This window comes from Calypte anna, chromosome 3 (assembly GCF_003957555.1).
Source record: "Calypte anna isolate BGI_N300 chromosome 3, bCalAnn1_v1.p, whole genome shotgun sequence".
NCBI lineage: Eukaryota > Metazoa > Chordata > Aves > Apodiformes > Trochilidae > Calypte > Calypte anna.
Window position 1 is genome coordinate 73,946,210 of NC_044246.1, and position 18,335 is coordinate 73,964,544.

General features: G+C 36.9%; 1 protein-coding gene across 1 annotated transcript in view; it reads right to left on the reverse strand.

Moving 5' to 3' along the window:
• Positions 1 to 18,335, reverse strand: part of GRIK2 (glutamate ionotropic receptor kainate type subunit 2) — a 355,719-nt gene that overhangs the window by 242,346 nt on the left and 95,038 nt on the right. Inside the window, exon 2 of the mRNA XM_030447048.1 lies at positions 1,439 to 1,606. Within this exon, the coding sequence (XP_030302908.1) occupies positions 1,439 to 1,606 (168 nt within the window). The remainder of the gene's footprint in view (positions 1 to 1,438; positions 1,607 to 18,335) is intronic.

Here is an 18,335-nt window from a genome sequence, read left to right on the forward strand (position 1 = left end):
TTCAAACCAATCCAATTCTATGATTCCATGATTCTATGATTTATAGTTAGAAGAAAACTGCTGAACTGACACTTAGGCATTCACCTGATGTCAAAATTCTTAGAGTACAGACTTAGTATTTAGGCTTCTTTTTTATGCCTCATTGACATAAGATGCACAAAATTACAGCTATTTGTTCCCCTTTGAAGCCCACACCTGATGAACTATATGAGACATTCATATGCTAAAGGTATTTGTGGAAATGTACTTAAAGTGATTGAATGCTTAAAACTGAATTAGAGCCTTCTTCCAGGTTCATTAAAATTTGGGAGGCACTTTTTTGTTCCAGGGCAAAGTCTGGAGATAGTGTTTGATCAGAATCACAGAATGCCAGGGATCAGAAGAGACTTACGATCATCAGGTCCACCCATCCCCCAGAGCAGGACCAAAGCTAGGGCAGGTCACTCAGAAATGCATCCATGGATGCATGAAAGGATGGATCTTGAAAGTCTTCAGAGCAGGAGGCTCCTCAACCTGTCTGGGGAGTCTGTCCCAGGGCTCTGTAACCCTCACAGTAAAGAAATTCTTCCTCATGTTGAGGTGGAAGTTCCTGTGCTCCATCTCAAATCCATTGCCCCTCCTCCTATCACAGAGCACAAGTGAGAAGAGGTTGTCCCTTCCTTCTTGACACCCAGCCCTCAGTATTTATACACATTAATTACATCCCCTCTCAATCTTTTGCTCTCCAGACTAAAAAGCCCCAGGTCTCTCACCCTTTCTTCCTAAGGCAGCTGTTCCAGCCCCTTCATCATCCTCATATCCCACCATTTTACCCTCTCACTGTACGATGTCCCTCTTGAACTGGGGAGCCCAGAACTGGATGCAATGCTCCAGGTGAGGTCTCACCAGGGCAGAGTAGAGGGGAAGGAGAAACCTCCCTCCATCTGCTGGACACTCCCTTCCTAGTGCACCCCAGGATACCATTGGCCTTCTTGGCCCCAGGGGCACATTGCTGCCCCATGGATAACTTGTTGTCCACCAGGACTCCAAGGTCCTTCTCCATGGGGCTGCTCTCTAGCAGATCACCTCCTGACCTGTTCTGCTGCATTTTGTTTTTCCTTCCTAGGTGCAAAACTCTGCACTTGTTCACTCTAAAGGAACTTTCTCACTGTAAAGCAGCTGGTCTCAAAAACACCCTAGACACAAAGCTCAGGAACAATATTTCAGATTTTAAATATTTAGAGAGCAATGTGTTAGGGGTAGTGGGAGCAAAGGTGACGATGCAATATTAAAGCAGTTGCCATTACAGCCTCCAAGGAGGGGTCTTTAAAGCAGCTCTTAGACGCCAGCCACAAACTTTTACAGTCTCACTGCATCTGGTTTTATTGGACAGACATTTTTTTTCAGGTAAGTGAACTGAGTTTTAATTACTCATTAAAACAAATATGCATAAGATTACCTTTTTTGGATGCTTCAAAGCTGTCATAGAGATTTATCTTTTGGGTGTCATATGTTAATGTTGTGTTTGGCAGAAGAGTTCTGTTTCTGTTGATTGTGTTCACAGCAAATCTGAAGGCTAATTCTTCTGCTCCCATTGGACCAGATTCCACACACTCAAAAATGCCTCCTGGATTGGGAGAAAGAAAAAAGAAAAAGCAAACCACTAGTGAGCCAAAATGGCATAGAAGAACATCCTTAATCATAATTTTGTGGAAAGGATCATAATTTTTACCTTAATAAACCTGATGCAGTGCAACTCATGACATTATCTCATTATTTAAGTGACTTTGGGGGTCAAAACATTAAAAACCTGCAACAAATCAAACTTACCTAAAGAAAACTTGTTTGGTTTTTTCTGAACAAAAAGAATGTAACAATATAACCGAACTAGACTGTTTAGAAACAAAATAGGAAAAAAATAAAGAATACTTGAAGTTATTATTACATTTACCCCTTCATCATCAACAACTACCCATGTCTGTGGGTCAGAAGGGAGATTTCTAGATTCTTATTTTCTACTCTTCTAGACAATCCCTCATATAATAAGACAATTTTATGAAGATTTAAAGGTCTTTGTCTCCTGTGAGTGGCAACAAGGTGTGATTTCCCACATGCACCACTCAGTGGCTTCTTCCCTTGCCTATACATTCTCTGTTCCTGTGATAAATGTGTACCCTGCAAAGCTGGCAGCATATAATCTGTCTGATTCAAGGTAAATTTTAATTCTTAATGTAAACAGAGGTAGAATAACCTGTTTCTTTTGTCCTGTGATTAGGATATTTTGTTAGGAGAAAGGAAAACAGCTTCTGCTTCCTTCTCCTGAATATTTCCACATATTTCACTAGTTAGACATTGAATTATAAAATAAGAAACCAAGATGAATATGGAATAAACCATGTAGTTGCAGCTTCATAGCTGTTTTCTAAACTGTAGGATTTCAAACATCTACTACACTCCTTTCATTTCAGTTTTATATTACTTCTGTAGCTGAGAAAGCAGCAGGGAAGTAACAAACTACAATTCAGTATTTTGGATGCTATTAAGTGTAGGCTCATCTTAACCTTCACACTAAAAAGAGACTCAAACAGGTTCTCAACATATAGTGTATCCTACTAATAGGCAAAATGGATTAACATGCCAGGTTACTGGCATTATAATATAGAATACACATAAAATACATAGATAATATAGAATAATATAAAAATATAATGTAACAATGCTATATATAACAGCTGCTAGCTTTTGCCAACCCAACGCTGCACATAGGGCACCACCATTTTTTAATTTGACATCTAAGCATCTTAAAAATACTCACATACCCAACACAGCAGGAGCATAGGCAAACACATCTCTGCATTCTGAATATCAGAATACAGTCACAAAACAGCTCCTCATTCTCCATATAAGAACCCTTTTAAGTATGCAGGGAAGTCTATGCTTCAGATATTTTCAGCATGCTCAGCAGAGGCACCTAAATACATTCAGGCATTAACAGGAATGTGAAATTTTAAAGGATGATTTCTCGATTACTGCATATGATGCAAGCAGAAACTTATGTGGTAACTTTAAACTGCCTTGGTCTTATTATTATAGTCATATACTTGCTACTGAATATGCAAATAGCAGAAAAATAACCACCTTTAACTATTTTCTTTTAAACATTCGGTAAATCCACTGGCTTAATACTGGAAAATGAACCATAAATTACACTGCATTTTTTTAATAAAGTGTAAAGGAAATTAATAAAAAGGATTGGCTTTTCATTTTATACTGAATTATAAAGGGACAGTGCTTTCCAGAAGTTTTTATAGCATACTGAGTCATGTTCCTTCCCAAGCAGGCTGTTATTTACTGCTGGTTTACCTTGTGTTCAGGATAGCCTTATTAATAATCAAATTGAGGAATGCACTGCATGCTCTCAGATAAGCAGACAGAATAGTAATAAATCTTGCCATTGATATGGGGACAAGCAGCCAGGCCAATCTTTGTCTGACAGCTTGAAAAATGCAGGTGTTGGGGTTTGTTTTATAACACAGCTTATAGACCCTTAATAGGCAGAAACATCACTTCTTACGTACAAGCAGCTGAACATCCTAGAGGTCTTTCACTGTTACATCAAAATAGAGATAGAAATCTTAAAAGGAATAGCAAAATGCGTATTTAATGCTTAGCTTGCTTTAATGGTCTCATATATGACTTCATTTACAGTGTTAATGATATGGCAGTTCATCTCTGCCCTGTAGCAGTAACACTGGGAAATACGGCATCACGTAGCTACACCTCAGTCCATAGTTCATGAAGTTTTATTGACTGCATACAGTAGGTGACTGCTGTATAGATGAACAGTTCTTCAAGTTTTTACTGTCATGAAAAACACTTGGCACAGAGCTCACTAGATTTTAGTAATGATCAACACCTGAAGAATCACAGTGATGAGGAATTCTTAGGCAGGCCAGTCCCAGGCAGCTAATAATGATAATTATAAGCATTTTTTTAAGCTATATAGGAATGAAATTATTTTATTTCTTATTCTTCACTTCAGATGAATCCTGATGTGGCAAAGAGAAATCTCCTATTCTGATTTATCATTCCTCATACAGAAAACAAACTCTCACAGTCTTTAATTAACCGAGAAAATTGGGAGAAAGGAGTAACTAATACCTATGAAAAAGGCATCTGTGACCAAAAACTTTTCTAAATAATATTCCAAGACTGAATCAAGCAAATCTATCAGGTACCATACCATAACAGTATATGCTTATATCCATTGTGCTCCAAATTATAAATTGGCCATTTAACATTCAGAGCCAATGGCTACATAAAGTGGTACTACACGTAGAAGGATAAAGTCAAAAGCATATTATTTAGAGTGTAATCGATGCTATTATACAGTCAGCACTTCCAGAAATAGAAGTTATGAAGGCTTTTTGGAAGTGTGACAGGAGTATAGTCCTTCAAATACAGGCACAGCCAGAAGGCAGTGAAGAAACTCATCCAAAAACACCCAGAATCACTGATGTGGTGGGGATGATACAGCAGGAGGCACGGTAGGCGCTGTACTACAGTGACTGATCTGGGTTCCTGGCTGAAAACATTTTTTTCTCCAATCAAGCCTGCTATGGCTGTACTGATAATCCTGTTTCAGATCCAGTTAAGAACTGGAAAGACACAGAGGTTGTTCAAAGACTGCCATTAAAGTTGCCAGCTCAGATGTGTGGTTCCTACGAATGCAGAACAAAATTATATCATAGCCACTTATTTCTGTCTGGAGCAGGTTTTAAGAAATTAATCACTTCCATGCATGGCATTAAAAACAAATTTAAAAATCTCTTCTTTACAAGCTTTTCCATAAAACAATGTCATTTTATGTATATATATGTATATATAAAATACAGTAGTGTGAATCTGGACTATACCATATTTTTATCATACCTTTTCAAAGTTACAGTGAAAGCTTCCTGATTTTTTTTCCTGAAAACGGAAAAAATTTAAAAAGGAATAAGAACATTGAACACTGTGCGTTTGGCTTTTAAGCCTTTTAATGAGGATAAGCCACTGTGGGAAAACACAGTACCTTTCAGCAGTATGCTTTATTGAAACCAAGTGTACATAGGGCTTAGAGGAGAAGAATGGGACCTCAAATTTCTAGGGTTTATTTTCATTGCCACTGATTTCCTGTATGACCTTGAACAAGGTTTACTAAAAAATAAATATCCCATGCCAAAAGAGGCATAACAGACCCACTATTGCAATAGAGGCACAATTTTAACATGTTTTTAAATGAGACAATTTATGTTAAAAGCATTTGTTCAATCAGAACATGAAGATATGATCACAGAATCCTGCAAATATTGCACTTTAAAACCTGTAAATTATGTATCAAAAAAAGAAAGAGTTTGGTTTAGTTTGGTTTTCTTTAATTTAAGGAAATAGTAATGGTTAATATGAGAAAATAATAAGGTAGCATCTCACACTAACAAAACCAGTTCCCTAACATTCTTGTACAGACCATAGATACATGTTAACAATCATAGAATCACAGAACGGTGAGGATTGGAAGGGACCCCAAAGATCATCTAGATCTAACCCTCCAATATTGCATTAGGCCACTGTTTTTCTTTCCATGACAACAAATACTGTTCATCCATAACTATTGGTGTATTCCTGAAATCACATTTGAGAAACCAAACTGCACAAACTATGAAAAACATTTTATCCAGATTTTCACTTGCTTTTACAGGTGACTCACAAGAAATAAGTAGATATTTATAAAGTAAATTTATTTTGAACTTAACTGCTACAATGCCATGCTACTTAATACTAGTATGTCCATTGCCAAAGTTGGAGAAAAAGGATCTTTGTGGTGGTTTTGCTCTTTGGGAGGGGTTGTTGTTTTCTTTTATGAAGAAAAAATATAGGAAAAAATCTCTGGAAAAAATCCTAGGACTTGGGTCTTACTACAATTTTTCAAGAAGATCTTTGAAAATCTACCCACCTAATTTCTCCAGACGAAAACAGTCTCTAGTTCAGCAGTTACCAGGAATCACTTGACAATTCCATGGGAAATCAGAAAGGTTCCCAGGAACTGTAAGCATCCAAATATATAGGGAAATGCTGCAGTATAAGCTCATCCTAGGATCCCTCAACATACAAAGATGAAACAGAAAAGCACCTGAACTTTACAGGAATCAGAGCCTCTGAACTGGTAGTAGCTCAAAGCACAGTTTACATGGAAAGACACTTTTAATTAAAAACATTGCTTGTGATTATATGTTAATAATGTTTTTCAAATGGCTTTCCTATAAAGCGTACTGAACTCTAAGGCCAGGTCTTTCACTTTTCAGAACAATGCCCTAACCAGGAGGTAATTTACTGATATATAACATAATTTTCAACTTTGGTTAAAGAGAAGCTACCATACAGACAGAAATTTTCAGTTCATAAGATCCAGAAAACAAGAGCACACCTGAAGTCATCATATATTTCCATATACCTCTGCCAGGTGTGAATCTTAGAATAATATATTCAAATGGTTAAGGTTGGAAGGGACTTTAAAGATCATCTAGTTCCAACCCTCATGCCAGAGGCAGGGACACCTCCCACCAGACCATGTTGTTAAAGGCCCCATCCAACCTGGCTTTGAGCACTTCCAGAGGGGGAGCAGCCACAAATTCCCATGGCAACATATTCCAGCACCTCAAGTTTGAAACCACTCTCCCTTGTCCTCTCACTACACACCTGTGCAAAAAGCCCTTCCCCAGCTTTCTTGTAAGCCCCCTTCAGACATTGGAAAACCACTATAGGGTCAACTCAGAGCCTCCTTTTCTCCAGGCTGAACAACCCCAACTCCCTCAGCCTCTCTGCACGGGAGAGGTGCTCCAGCCCTCTGATCATTTTGGTGGCTCTCCTCTGGACAAGCTCAAGGAACTCTCTGTCCTTCTTATGCAGGAGACTCCAGAACTGGAGACAGGATTCCAGGAGGCATCTCAGAGGAGCAGAGAAGAAGGGGAGAAGCCCCTCCCTCACCCAGCTGCCTATGCTTTTTTGGTGCAGCCCAGGACCCATGATTTCTAGGTTATTTGCTTCTTATCCAGTCAACTGGAAATGCAATTCCAATCAAATAGAAATTGCTTAAATGGAAAAGAAGCTCAGGATTAGCACTCAGATTTTCTTTTAGGGTATTCGACAGTCCCAGCCTGTAGCTTCCAACTTGATTTCTTATTATTCCCAACTTCCTAAAACAATCCTTGTGCACCTTAATAGACTGGTGTTTACCAGTCAGGTCACCTTCTGTTTGGCTCTATCTTGTCAAGTAATTCCTAATGCATCTTCAGCATCAAATACTACTATGTGCCAGCCAAAAGTACCTTCAGAGTCAGCTTGCAGTTATCCAGATAATTTGACTCACTCTGCTAACACCCAGCAGATAATTTACAAGCAACAAAGTAAGCACTGCAGGATCTAACAAATGAGAATCATATAATATGCATCTTTTTTTCTACAGAAAAAAAAAAGCCTATATAAATCTTTCAATTTTCTCTTTCAAAAATATCAAGATACAAAAATCACTCATATAAATTTAAAATTTCAACACGTTAATAAGGATTGATTTCTTTCTTGAAATAAGAGTGCCTATTTCAATGTCTTTGGACATCAAAAAAGGTCAATAAAAGTTGATTTGGGATCACAAAAGACTAAAACTTGGATCCTCCTAATGAATATACAAAAGAATGCCTGACTTGATCTTTGCTGAATGCCATGGCCTCTGACTTATGACTTGTATGCACTTTTCACAGAATAATCCCTTTCATAAATGGATTTGGTTTTGTAATAGTTCTTAATCGTCATTCTTTGGGCTAATGAAATAGAGTTTATAATTCTATTGTGGAGAAAAGTGCCACAACTGTTTAAGGGACCCATATTGCTTATTTTTTGTGAATATTTTTTCTTTCCACAGACACTTCAGAAAAAAAAAAAAAGGAAAAAAAGAAAAAAAGAGGAATTTTTGTACATTTTCTGTGCATAGTCAAAGTAACCTCAAAAAATGTAGAAAAAAATTTTTCTTAATGGAATATAGTAGAACTCTAGAACTGCTCCTCTGTGATCTCTGTGATCCCTGAATAACTGGATGCAGGAACTGGTAAGTCTACTCGTTTAGCAAGAACTAGCAGGAAACAAAGATTTTTTTATGTCTGCTATATGTTTTTTTCAGTTACTTTATAATAAGGCATTAATGATTCTCAACAATCACGTTTCAGTGCACTACCTGGAATTGTTCATTCTTTCCATTTTGTTCTTAAAGCTATTAAAAGATAAGATTTTCTTCAGTACTGCTTGGAGCATTTAATAATCTTTTAAAATTCTTTCCAAACTGTATTAAACAGTTTGAAATCACTGCTATAGAAATGTTGTGAAATGGCAGAAAAAGTAATAATAGTCTGAAAAGAATTAAAAAAAAAAAAAATCAGACTGATGGAAAGTTTTAAAATGTGCCAAAAACATTTGCCTGTTACATTTAATAATGTACTCAGTAATCAAATGTTCTGCTTCCAAAAATATTTGGAAAGTTGCTTTGACATTATTATCTTCTCATTTTAGTAACAATCTCACCAAAACAACTTTTTGAAAAACTATGATTGTGCTGGTTAAAATAAGAGATGTGTTGCTATGGGATTATAGTTTAAATACTCAGAAACAATTTTCAGGAGAGTAAGGTGGGTTATTGATTAATATTTGGAAAAAAAAATCTTCACTATTCCTGTCCCTAATATACTGTATTTATGTATTTTCTTAATGATTCCCTTTTAGAGTTTCAGCCATGGGAGACAAAAAAAGAAAAAAAAAAAAGAAAGTAAGTTACGCACTGTGAGTACAGAAACAAGAAAATAGTATGAGCAAGCAAGTATTAGGTGCTGATAATAAAAATTCCAGGAACTTAGAAGGAGAGGAATCTGTAGTGAGATTGTTAAGCTCTTCTGTGGTTAAATAAAATAGTTAAACACAACCAATAAAGCTTATCCTCAAAAGCAGTCACATTACGTGCATCTGCTGGACTGTAGAAATTTACTTTTAAAGCTTTAAAAATACATTTTTTCCGATTCCTTAAGTTGATCTATTTTGTAAGTTATAGCAGTAGTGAAACATACTGCATTCTGTAATGTGATCTAAGATAACTCATGCATCTCAGTATGAGTTCTACAAACACCACCTTAGCAGAAGAAATTAGGTCAGTGCTTTCCAAAGAAATGAATGAAATGTAGTATCAGCTCTATAAATAACAAGAACTTAAGCTTCTTGAAAGCTTTTGTATGCTATGTCTTTAAAATATTACACAAAAGATGCACAAATTTTGCGACAGCTTCATATTTCTGAAGTAATGCCATTATTACAATAAACATGATTAAGGAGCATGTTAGTATATATGAAAGTTGAGTACTTCAGAAGCTGATAATTTATGGCAGATTCATGTTGAGAACAGATTCTAGTGGGATCTTGAAGTAAACAAGCAGAAATGTTTAATGAGGCACAAGAGGATCTGTTTCAGTATGATAAATCTTAGAGATATGGATTCATTTCTCCAGTGATAAACCACTGATAGTTAATTCACAGGCTATGGAAATAATACTGGAGGGGCTGGGGAAAGTGGAGGAAGAAGGCAAAAACATTTGATCTGAATGAAGCACAGAGATACTGAATACTCTCATTTGCAGTACATATAACTGTCACTTGTTTTTCTTAATAATTATCCAGTTATAATTTCCATGAAAGGGAAGTTAGTTATATTCTTAACAACTGAAGCATGATCTAGATGTGCAAGTGATATTTCCACAGTATATCCTTCCACAACTGTTTCTGTCCATACCCCAGACATCAGCAGCAGCTGTACACCAAGTGTGTGGGTTTAGATGGATCATCAATTATATGCAGAAATTTTGTGTTATTAAGAGTCTAAATGCTAAGATGTTGTTAACTAATATGATAATTACGCTCTAAAAAGTTGTTCACTGATTTGATAATTAAGTTCCAATTAGTGAATTAGAAGCCTCTTGAGAAAAATTGAAAAAGTTTCTTTGGCAGGAAAGTGGGAGTTATGCATCATACTTTTTCAGAACCCTATATATGGATTAAATACAGCAATAATGAGACTAGACAGCAAAAATACTCCACGTTTTTATTCTAATTTAAGTGATGTGATGAGAAATTATTTTTTTATGCAGTATATCACTTTTTGCCCATGCTAAGGCTTTTTCTTTTTAAACACCTCCATTCATTCACCTCCAGATCATCTTTCCACAAGGAAGAGGATGTTCCATGAATCATGGGTATCATATAAAATGCTTTCTCAAGGAATCTGTATCTTACAACTGGATTTGTCAGTGTTAAAGAAATACAGTATCTTCACAGATAGCTATTCTCCTTTAGGTGTATGAACAGGCTATTTAGCCACCTTTTCACAAAACTTACTTCTGCAACCTCTGTTTTTATGTATTCAAGCAAGGAAACACATTGACAGAATCATTACAACTATTTCCCTTAGGAAAACAGTCTAAATATCAGGAACAAAAAAAGGGAAAAAAAGGTTTTGCAGCAGCAATCTGTGAGAAAAATTCTACGGCAGTGTTTAACGTGGAGGGGAGAGAGGGAAGGGAGGAAATGACTGCAGCAGGAGATAAAGGCAACTGTGGTAAAAGGAACCACAGATGTGGAAAAAGTGCAAATTCAGTAGATATTGGAGAACAGTTCACCTGAGAACAGACACGTAGGATTCGCTGCCTATGTCCATATACAGTCTACCTGATAATGCTGAGGCTACACATCCTGGCCTCTGGTACAGGAAAGCAAAGTGTCTTTCTGAGGTCTCATGTCTTATCTACACAGGTGGCTGGGGAAACAAATAGATCTCAAATTTTATCAGTCCTTTTGCAGCTTATCAGTACAACTTGCCCATTTCATCTACTAACTGCATGGAATAAAAGGAGTTTGGGTACTTGGCACATGTATCTATCTGAGCCCTAAAACAAAACCTGATCGTTTCAAAAATTATATAACATCAGGAAAAAAAGAAAGACAACAGAACATACAATGAAGTTTTCATAAGTGAATGAGAAAAGAGAACTCATCTTGAAAAAGAGGTGGCTTAGAGTAAGACAGAGTTCTGCAAAAACACACGTTATGCAAATAGTGGGTATAGTTTTCTTAAACACTTTTCCTTCACATACAAGAACCAGTATTCCTTACTGGATGGTAATAGTAATGCTGGTCCTTTGGGTTTTGCCCCAAACTGCTAAGCTGTGACAAAAGAGGAAATACAAAGCAAGATTCAGTTGCCTGAAAAAAAAAAAAAAAGGCCCTTTCAGACTGCCTGAGACTTTCTCAGGGTACAACCTGTAGACACTGGTAGATATTGCAAAGGCCTCACTGAGAGCTCTTTTGTATTGGGACTGGACACAGGATGTCTCAGTATGTACATTATGGCAGCTGAATCCCATTCACTGTGGTGGATTCAATTTCACCTACTCTTAGATTTCTGTAAAGCGAATGTTCCTTCTGAGCTGGTTATTGTAAGCAACCTTTACAGCCTTCCTTAAGATGAGATTTAATTGTATCCTGAAAGTACTATTTGAAAGAGGGCTGATTTCTCCACTGTTCCTTGTTGAACACACAAATCCAACCCTCTGAAATGTTCTTGCACAATCCTCAATGAATTCTTGCAGGGGAATCTTATTAATTTTTTCACTAAAGAAAAATAAAAATCTTATTTCAGCAGCGATTCTGAAGCTCATACACAAAATATGCCTACAAAGAGTCATTAGCCACTTTGAAGTACACCAATCAGCACTTACTTAAAAACAAACCAACAAAAAAAACTAGTAAATTTTTCTATGGATTTGCTGCCTTCCACACATCTGTAGACAGCTGAGGAACTGATACTTGACAGGGGTTGCTCAACTAACATACAACACATTACATGGAAGTGTTCAACTTCTGATACAGCTAAGCAGAATTTACTCCTGGGACTAGAAATTCATTTATCCTTGAGTCAGTATACACCCACCAATAAAAATAAAATCAGTTATTTATATAAAAATAATTTTCTGCTCATTTGGAAGTATGTTAAAAAGATCTGTAGACAGAGCCTGCCCACAAGAAATCATGCAAGTGATACAGAATCCGCATGTACAAAATCTATCCTGCTAGAAGACTGTTGAAGTTAATATGATAGTTCACACTATAGTAAAAAAGGTACATGCAGAGACTGATTCAAAATAGGTAGACTAAAAGGCTCTTCCTATGTGTCCTTTTTCTTCCTGCTCGTTAGAGAGTTCTGTTAGGATGAATTAAAGCTTGTCCTTCGAAGCTCTTTCCTGCTGGTTTTCCTCTGTAACTATGGATCTGCACATGAATATGTGAGACACAGACACATGAGCTGTTAACTATATAAATGTCCTACAGCAAGAGCTTTCTGACACAGTATGGTTCTATGTTTCCAATTAATTCCATATTTACATTCCAGTGTGCTTATTTCTTATTATCAGTTGCCCTTTGTTACCATGTCATTACTCAGTAAAGTTAAATTTATTCTAATATTACAGAATAATGCTCCAGATGTTACTGTGGTTATATTATTTACTGTTAACTGCATTTTGAGACAACTGTCATAAAACAGATTCTGTCTTTTTTGAGGGTCCACCCTTATACTTGGCTTTCTCCCCTAATTAAAAATTAAAGATTCCATGCAGTGGGTTTTCCATGAATTGTAGCTTTCCATACCCAGGAAGTTAGTAGCAGGGATTTTTTTAATCACAAACACAGGTAGAAGCTTATCACTCCACAGGAAAAAAAAAAAAAAAAAAGGCAGGATTAAATTGTCATACATATAAAGATATCATGTAAATTAGATCCAAATAACATCATCTTAAATTATTAGTCTTTCATTCATAGTGACCTCTTTAGAGAAATACAGGTTTTCCAGTCTTTCACATTGATTATGTAAACCACTAGCCCCAATGTCTTTATAATTCAATTCAAATCTGTAATGAGTCAGACCTGTGGAAAGGCTCTTTCAGAATGAAGAGTGACAACTTAGTTGAAATGCTGATCATGCCATGGAAACAATGAAGTGTGACACTTTGTCTTTTACATCTGGTAACAGGTTTACTGGGAAAGAAAGTAAGAGTCATTTATTCTGTTTTTTCAGAAAAGTGGCAGTGTGGATTGGAGAATTAAACATGCATTATGGGGGAGTGCAAACTATTTTTTTTGCCTTTTTCAACAGATGCATTAAAGCTGTTTTTTAAAATTCATTTCATACCATGAATATTCACTTATTTTTAGCTTTTCCTGCATTCAAGTCTATACATAACCCCTTCTGAAAAATTTCTATGTCATTTAAGATACTTCTTTAAAGGCATTTTTCCTACAGTTAAACCCTAATGTCCAAAACGCATCTTTTGTTAATAAAATCATATCTTTAGACCAAATATTAATGCAACCACTTTTTGGAAAGATTTTAATCTCTGATTCAGATTTGCCCATACCCTGTTACCATGACTTGAGAGAACCAGGATAAAAATTTCCTACAGCCTGAGACATTCTGAGCCCCTACCAGCATCCTGTTGATGTGCAGTTACAATGGGGAGGAGGGGAAATGAGGAAGAACAGCAATGCCTACAGGGAGGAGATGGTAAATCACAGTGTTCCAAGCCCATGGTGCTCCTTTTAAAACGTTTAAAAATTAAAAAATAATAATAAAAAAGCCTTCTGCTAGCCTCTGGCTAGTGTGTTGGATGCACTGGGGTTCTTTGTCTTATCATATTGCTTCCTGAGCTGCTGTGATTTCTGCAGCCCACTTTCTTGCTGGAGAAGAGCATCACTGACCAAGACAGCTTGCCTTCCCCTGCCCCACTGAGTAGGATCAGTGCAGCTGCTCCAGACTTCTCTGGTTTGAAAGTCATTACCAATCGAGGAGTGCAGGCTCTATATTTGCACATCTATATTATATGTAACTCAATATATATTTGCGTGTATCTATGTATTTGAATGTAATTCACCAGCATCATAATGGTTATTATTTCATTAGACTTGTTCTAGGTTTCTTTTGGGGTTTTCTTTCCCTCCCAAAAAAATTTAAGTTTCTCTCTCTTATTTCCCTTTTTATCTTCCCCTGGGAGGGTAACAGGGGAGTAACAGAGAGCATCTGTCACCCAGATATTGGCTGTAAATTAAAATGGGTATTTTCCCACTGTTCCATGAAAAGTAGGAAACCCACAGGTTTTTTTCTGGAAAGCAAAGCAGTAAGATTAGAAGTGTAATAGCTGAACATGTCTGTTCAGTCATGCACCGGATTTGGCTGGGATGGAGTTTATTTTCTTAATAGCAGATCACAGGGTGCTGTGGCTTAGGTTTGTGGCCAAATATCACACCAATATTGTAGCTAATGGTGTACAGGGCTTTCACAGTGTCAGGACCACCTTTGTTTCCCACTCTGCCACCCCAGCAGGTAGCTGTTGTTGGGCAAGAGGTTGGGAGGGGACAAAAGTCAGCTCCTCTGAATTGGCCAACGATTGCCCACTGAAGTAGTGGATTCTCCGTCCCTGGAGATATTTAAAAAGAGACTGGATGTGGCACTCAGTGCCATGGTCTGGTAACTGCAGCGCTAGTGGATCAAAGGTTGGACTTGATGATCTCTGAGGTCCCTTCCAACCCAGCCAATTCTATGATTCTATGATTGTGCTCAGCAATAGAACCAGGGATCAAATCTTTCCAAAATAGCCCTTGCTTTTTGATTGGCTGGGCACTGGTCTATTGATGATGGGTGATTGCTTTTTAATCACTTGTTTCTTACTTTTTTTCCTTCCCTTTATTAGAACTGCTTTCATCTCAATTGATGAGTTATTTTTCTTTATTTCTGCCCTTTTGATTCTCTCTTCCATCACCCATTCTGGGGGTGTTTGGTCAGTGAACCACAATTCATTAACCCCTTCATGATACTGGTGAATGTTATGAAGAAAGACATGCATGTCTTTCCTTAAATTTAGCCACATGGGTTTGATTGCAACACTGTGCTTGATGGTAATAGTTGCAAGTGACAAGCTTGGTTGCAAATATATGGCATCTGGAGCTGCTATATCTGATGGATTCACAGATGAGAATATGCTCACCATTCCATGCAGCTTTGTGCTACATATTATCCCATCTATTCTACTTAAGCCATTGTGTTATGTTATTATTGAGAAATAAATTGTTATAATGAATACAGTGAATGGAAAAGTTTAAGTGTTCAATAATCTGAATACTGACAGAGCAAATAAACTGAAGGTTAGATTTACCTGGCGAAAACAACTAAGTATGATTATAGAGATCTTTCCTTCCTTATTTCTAACTTAGTGATTCCATGTCATTCCATTTGTTCTCTTTTAGCAGCTTATTAAGATCTCCCTTTCCCAGACACTGACATTCCTTGTTTCAGTGTATTGACAGTATTCATTAATATCTTAATGTCCACCATGTGTGTACTACTAAAAATGTGCATTTTTCAAATTATTTCACAAACATGTATTTTAAAATAAAACAGTTTATGTGGGACATGAGCACTCTTGCCAATAGAAATGCCATTAACAAAGGACAGTAAAAGGCAAATGTAATACTTGCCCTGAGAATGGTCATTAGGTTCAACTCTATTAATTACTTGAGACTAAAGGTAAAAGCACATTAATTACATTAACATGGCACCTGACCTGGAAGGTTCTTCAGCTTCTAATGAAAGCAGGAATAATATGCAATTAACAAAACAGATTCCACTAAACAAAAACTGTGTGAGCTGGACTGAAAGTAATGCAAAGCATTATTTTATCGAAGATACTTCATTAAAATAATTAAAATAACAACAAAAGAAAATATATGCTAAATCCTAGGTTTGATATTTCACTAAGCTACAATGATGTTCCACAAGTCTGACATATTCGGATTTGAAGTATCACATCAAAGCCCACAGGGATTATGGCTATAAGAATTATCTACCTGAAGCACCATGCAAAACTAAATGAATAAGAAGAGAGCAGAGGGTAGGGAGGAGAAAATTAAGCCCAGGAAGACTTGGGGAAGAGCGTCAAAATAACAAATAGCTATGGAAGTCAAAATTATCTTCAAAATCAATAATTTTGCAAACATAATGTGGTATTTTAAAAAACTCTGAGAGTACATTGTTTTCTCCCAGGCACATGGAATTTGCCTCTCAGCTGTAGATGAGAAAACTACTATGAGGGGGGGTTTGGTTGTTTAAAAAACCTCCCTCGTAATAGCCAATAAAATGGTGTAGGAAAGGATGAATACCTGAGCTCAGAGACACAAACAGAAGGGATTTCCTTCACGCACACATATAAAACTTCATTCTTCTCTGACTCATTCAACTATTGCAGTTCCAAATTATAGCCCCTTATTTTTCATACCAAAGAAATTCAGATGCTTGCAGCCTCTTATTAAGCTGATCTGAATTCTAACCTCTAAAGAATAGTTAACACCATATGAACCTCTGCTAGCTACGTGCCTCTGTTGGTGTCTGCTTAACTTTCTTACTGCTTTAAATCCCTGCCCTTCTATCCCAAAGTATCCACTGCACTTCATCTGCATTCCAGGCTTTCTCACCCTCCACTCTGAGATAAGAGTATTTCTAGAGCCAGAGGTGATAATTGCAAGCTGTCTTGCAGCTACAGAGCCAATGCACATCAGAGGATGACTGTAAATAACCAATATCTCCACTCAAGGTCAGGTACAGGTTTTCCATCCTGCCTATCTTGTACCTAGGTAAGAACAGTACAGCAAGAGCATCTATAGCCCATAAACCATGAAGACTCTTCAACAGTACCACTCACAATATGATGTCATTTAGGAATAATTTATCCTAAGCAGAAATTAAAACTAATGTCAACTTTGCAAGCAAGGTTTCTCAGCCTTCAGGAGACCAACACAGGCAAAGAACAGAGTCACTAATAAGATAAAGGGGGAAAACTGAAATAGACAATTCAAAAGAAAATACATGGACATTTAAACTTTAAAACTCTTACACACCAGAACAGCCCGAGTTAAAAACATCTATACAAGCACAGATATAACTTGGTATTCCAAATTACTGTCTATGAAACTTCTTTCATAGATTTACTTTATTACTATAGGCTTCTAAAACACATCAAGCACAGAAGAATGAGTTACTGCTAAGTTATATACTGTGACAGAAGCATTTAGTCCAAAGGGCAAAGATTTAATCCATCTCTCCAGATTTCCTCATATTGTCAAGAGATGAAGACAAATGTTTCAGATAATACTGAACAAACTTCTAGAAATTCTACGAGTTCAGACCTCACATTTTCAGGAGTCAGCACCTCCTGCTCTCCGACTTTCTCTTCTATGGTAGAATAGTCATTACCTTGGAGTTCCTCGTGGTTTTTCACTTGTTTTCTTAACAACCAGATCCATATTTTATTAAAAGAAACAAACCCAGAGTCAAATTCTATGTTGATTTGGGCTAAAATATTTTAATAAACACATAAATAAATACATGGAAGAAATGAGCAATTCTGGGTATCCTACTGTCTTAAAAAAGCATTTAGAAATCAATTTTGCTGTTTCACTGTGTGAGTACTTTGAATTTATCTACAAGGAAAATATATGATTACTGACCTTTCCCTGCTGTTTATCCCAGTTCAACCCTTATAAAGTCTCACTTTATTTGAAAGGTACAGAAATTCTCACATAAAACAGGTGTTTCTATAAATATAGACATGTGGCTCCATAGTGAGGCTCACAAAATAGATTCCATTCAATAATTGAATCTGTTTGGCTGGAAAAGACCTTTTTTGGAATCAAGTCCAAGCATTTACCTAGCACACTGCCAAGTCCAACACTAAATCAGGCTCCTAAGCACCACATCTACCTGGCTTTTAAGAACCTCCAGAATGATGACTCAACTACTTCCCTGGGAAGCCTGTTCCAGTGGCTGACAACCCTTCCAGTAAAGATTTTTTTCCTAATATCCAAAATAAACCTCCCCTGATAGAACTCGAGACCCTTTCCCTTTGTTCTATCCCTTTTAACATGGGAAAAGAGACCAACCCCCACCTTGCTACAGTCTCCTTTCAGGTAGTTGTAGTGAGCAATAAAGTCTTCTTTGAGACTCATTTTCTCTAGGCTAAACAACCCCAGTCCCTCAACTGTTCCTTGTAAAATTTGTGCTCTAGACCCTTAACCAGTTTTGTTGCCCATCTCTGGACATACTCCAGCCAGTGCTTCTTGTGGTATGAGCCCAAAGCTGAATACAGTGTTAAGGTGCATCATTACTGATGCTGAGTACAGGGGGTCAA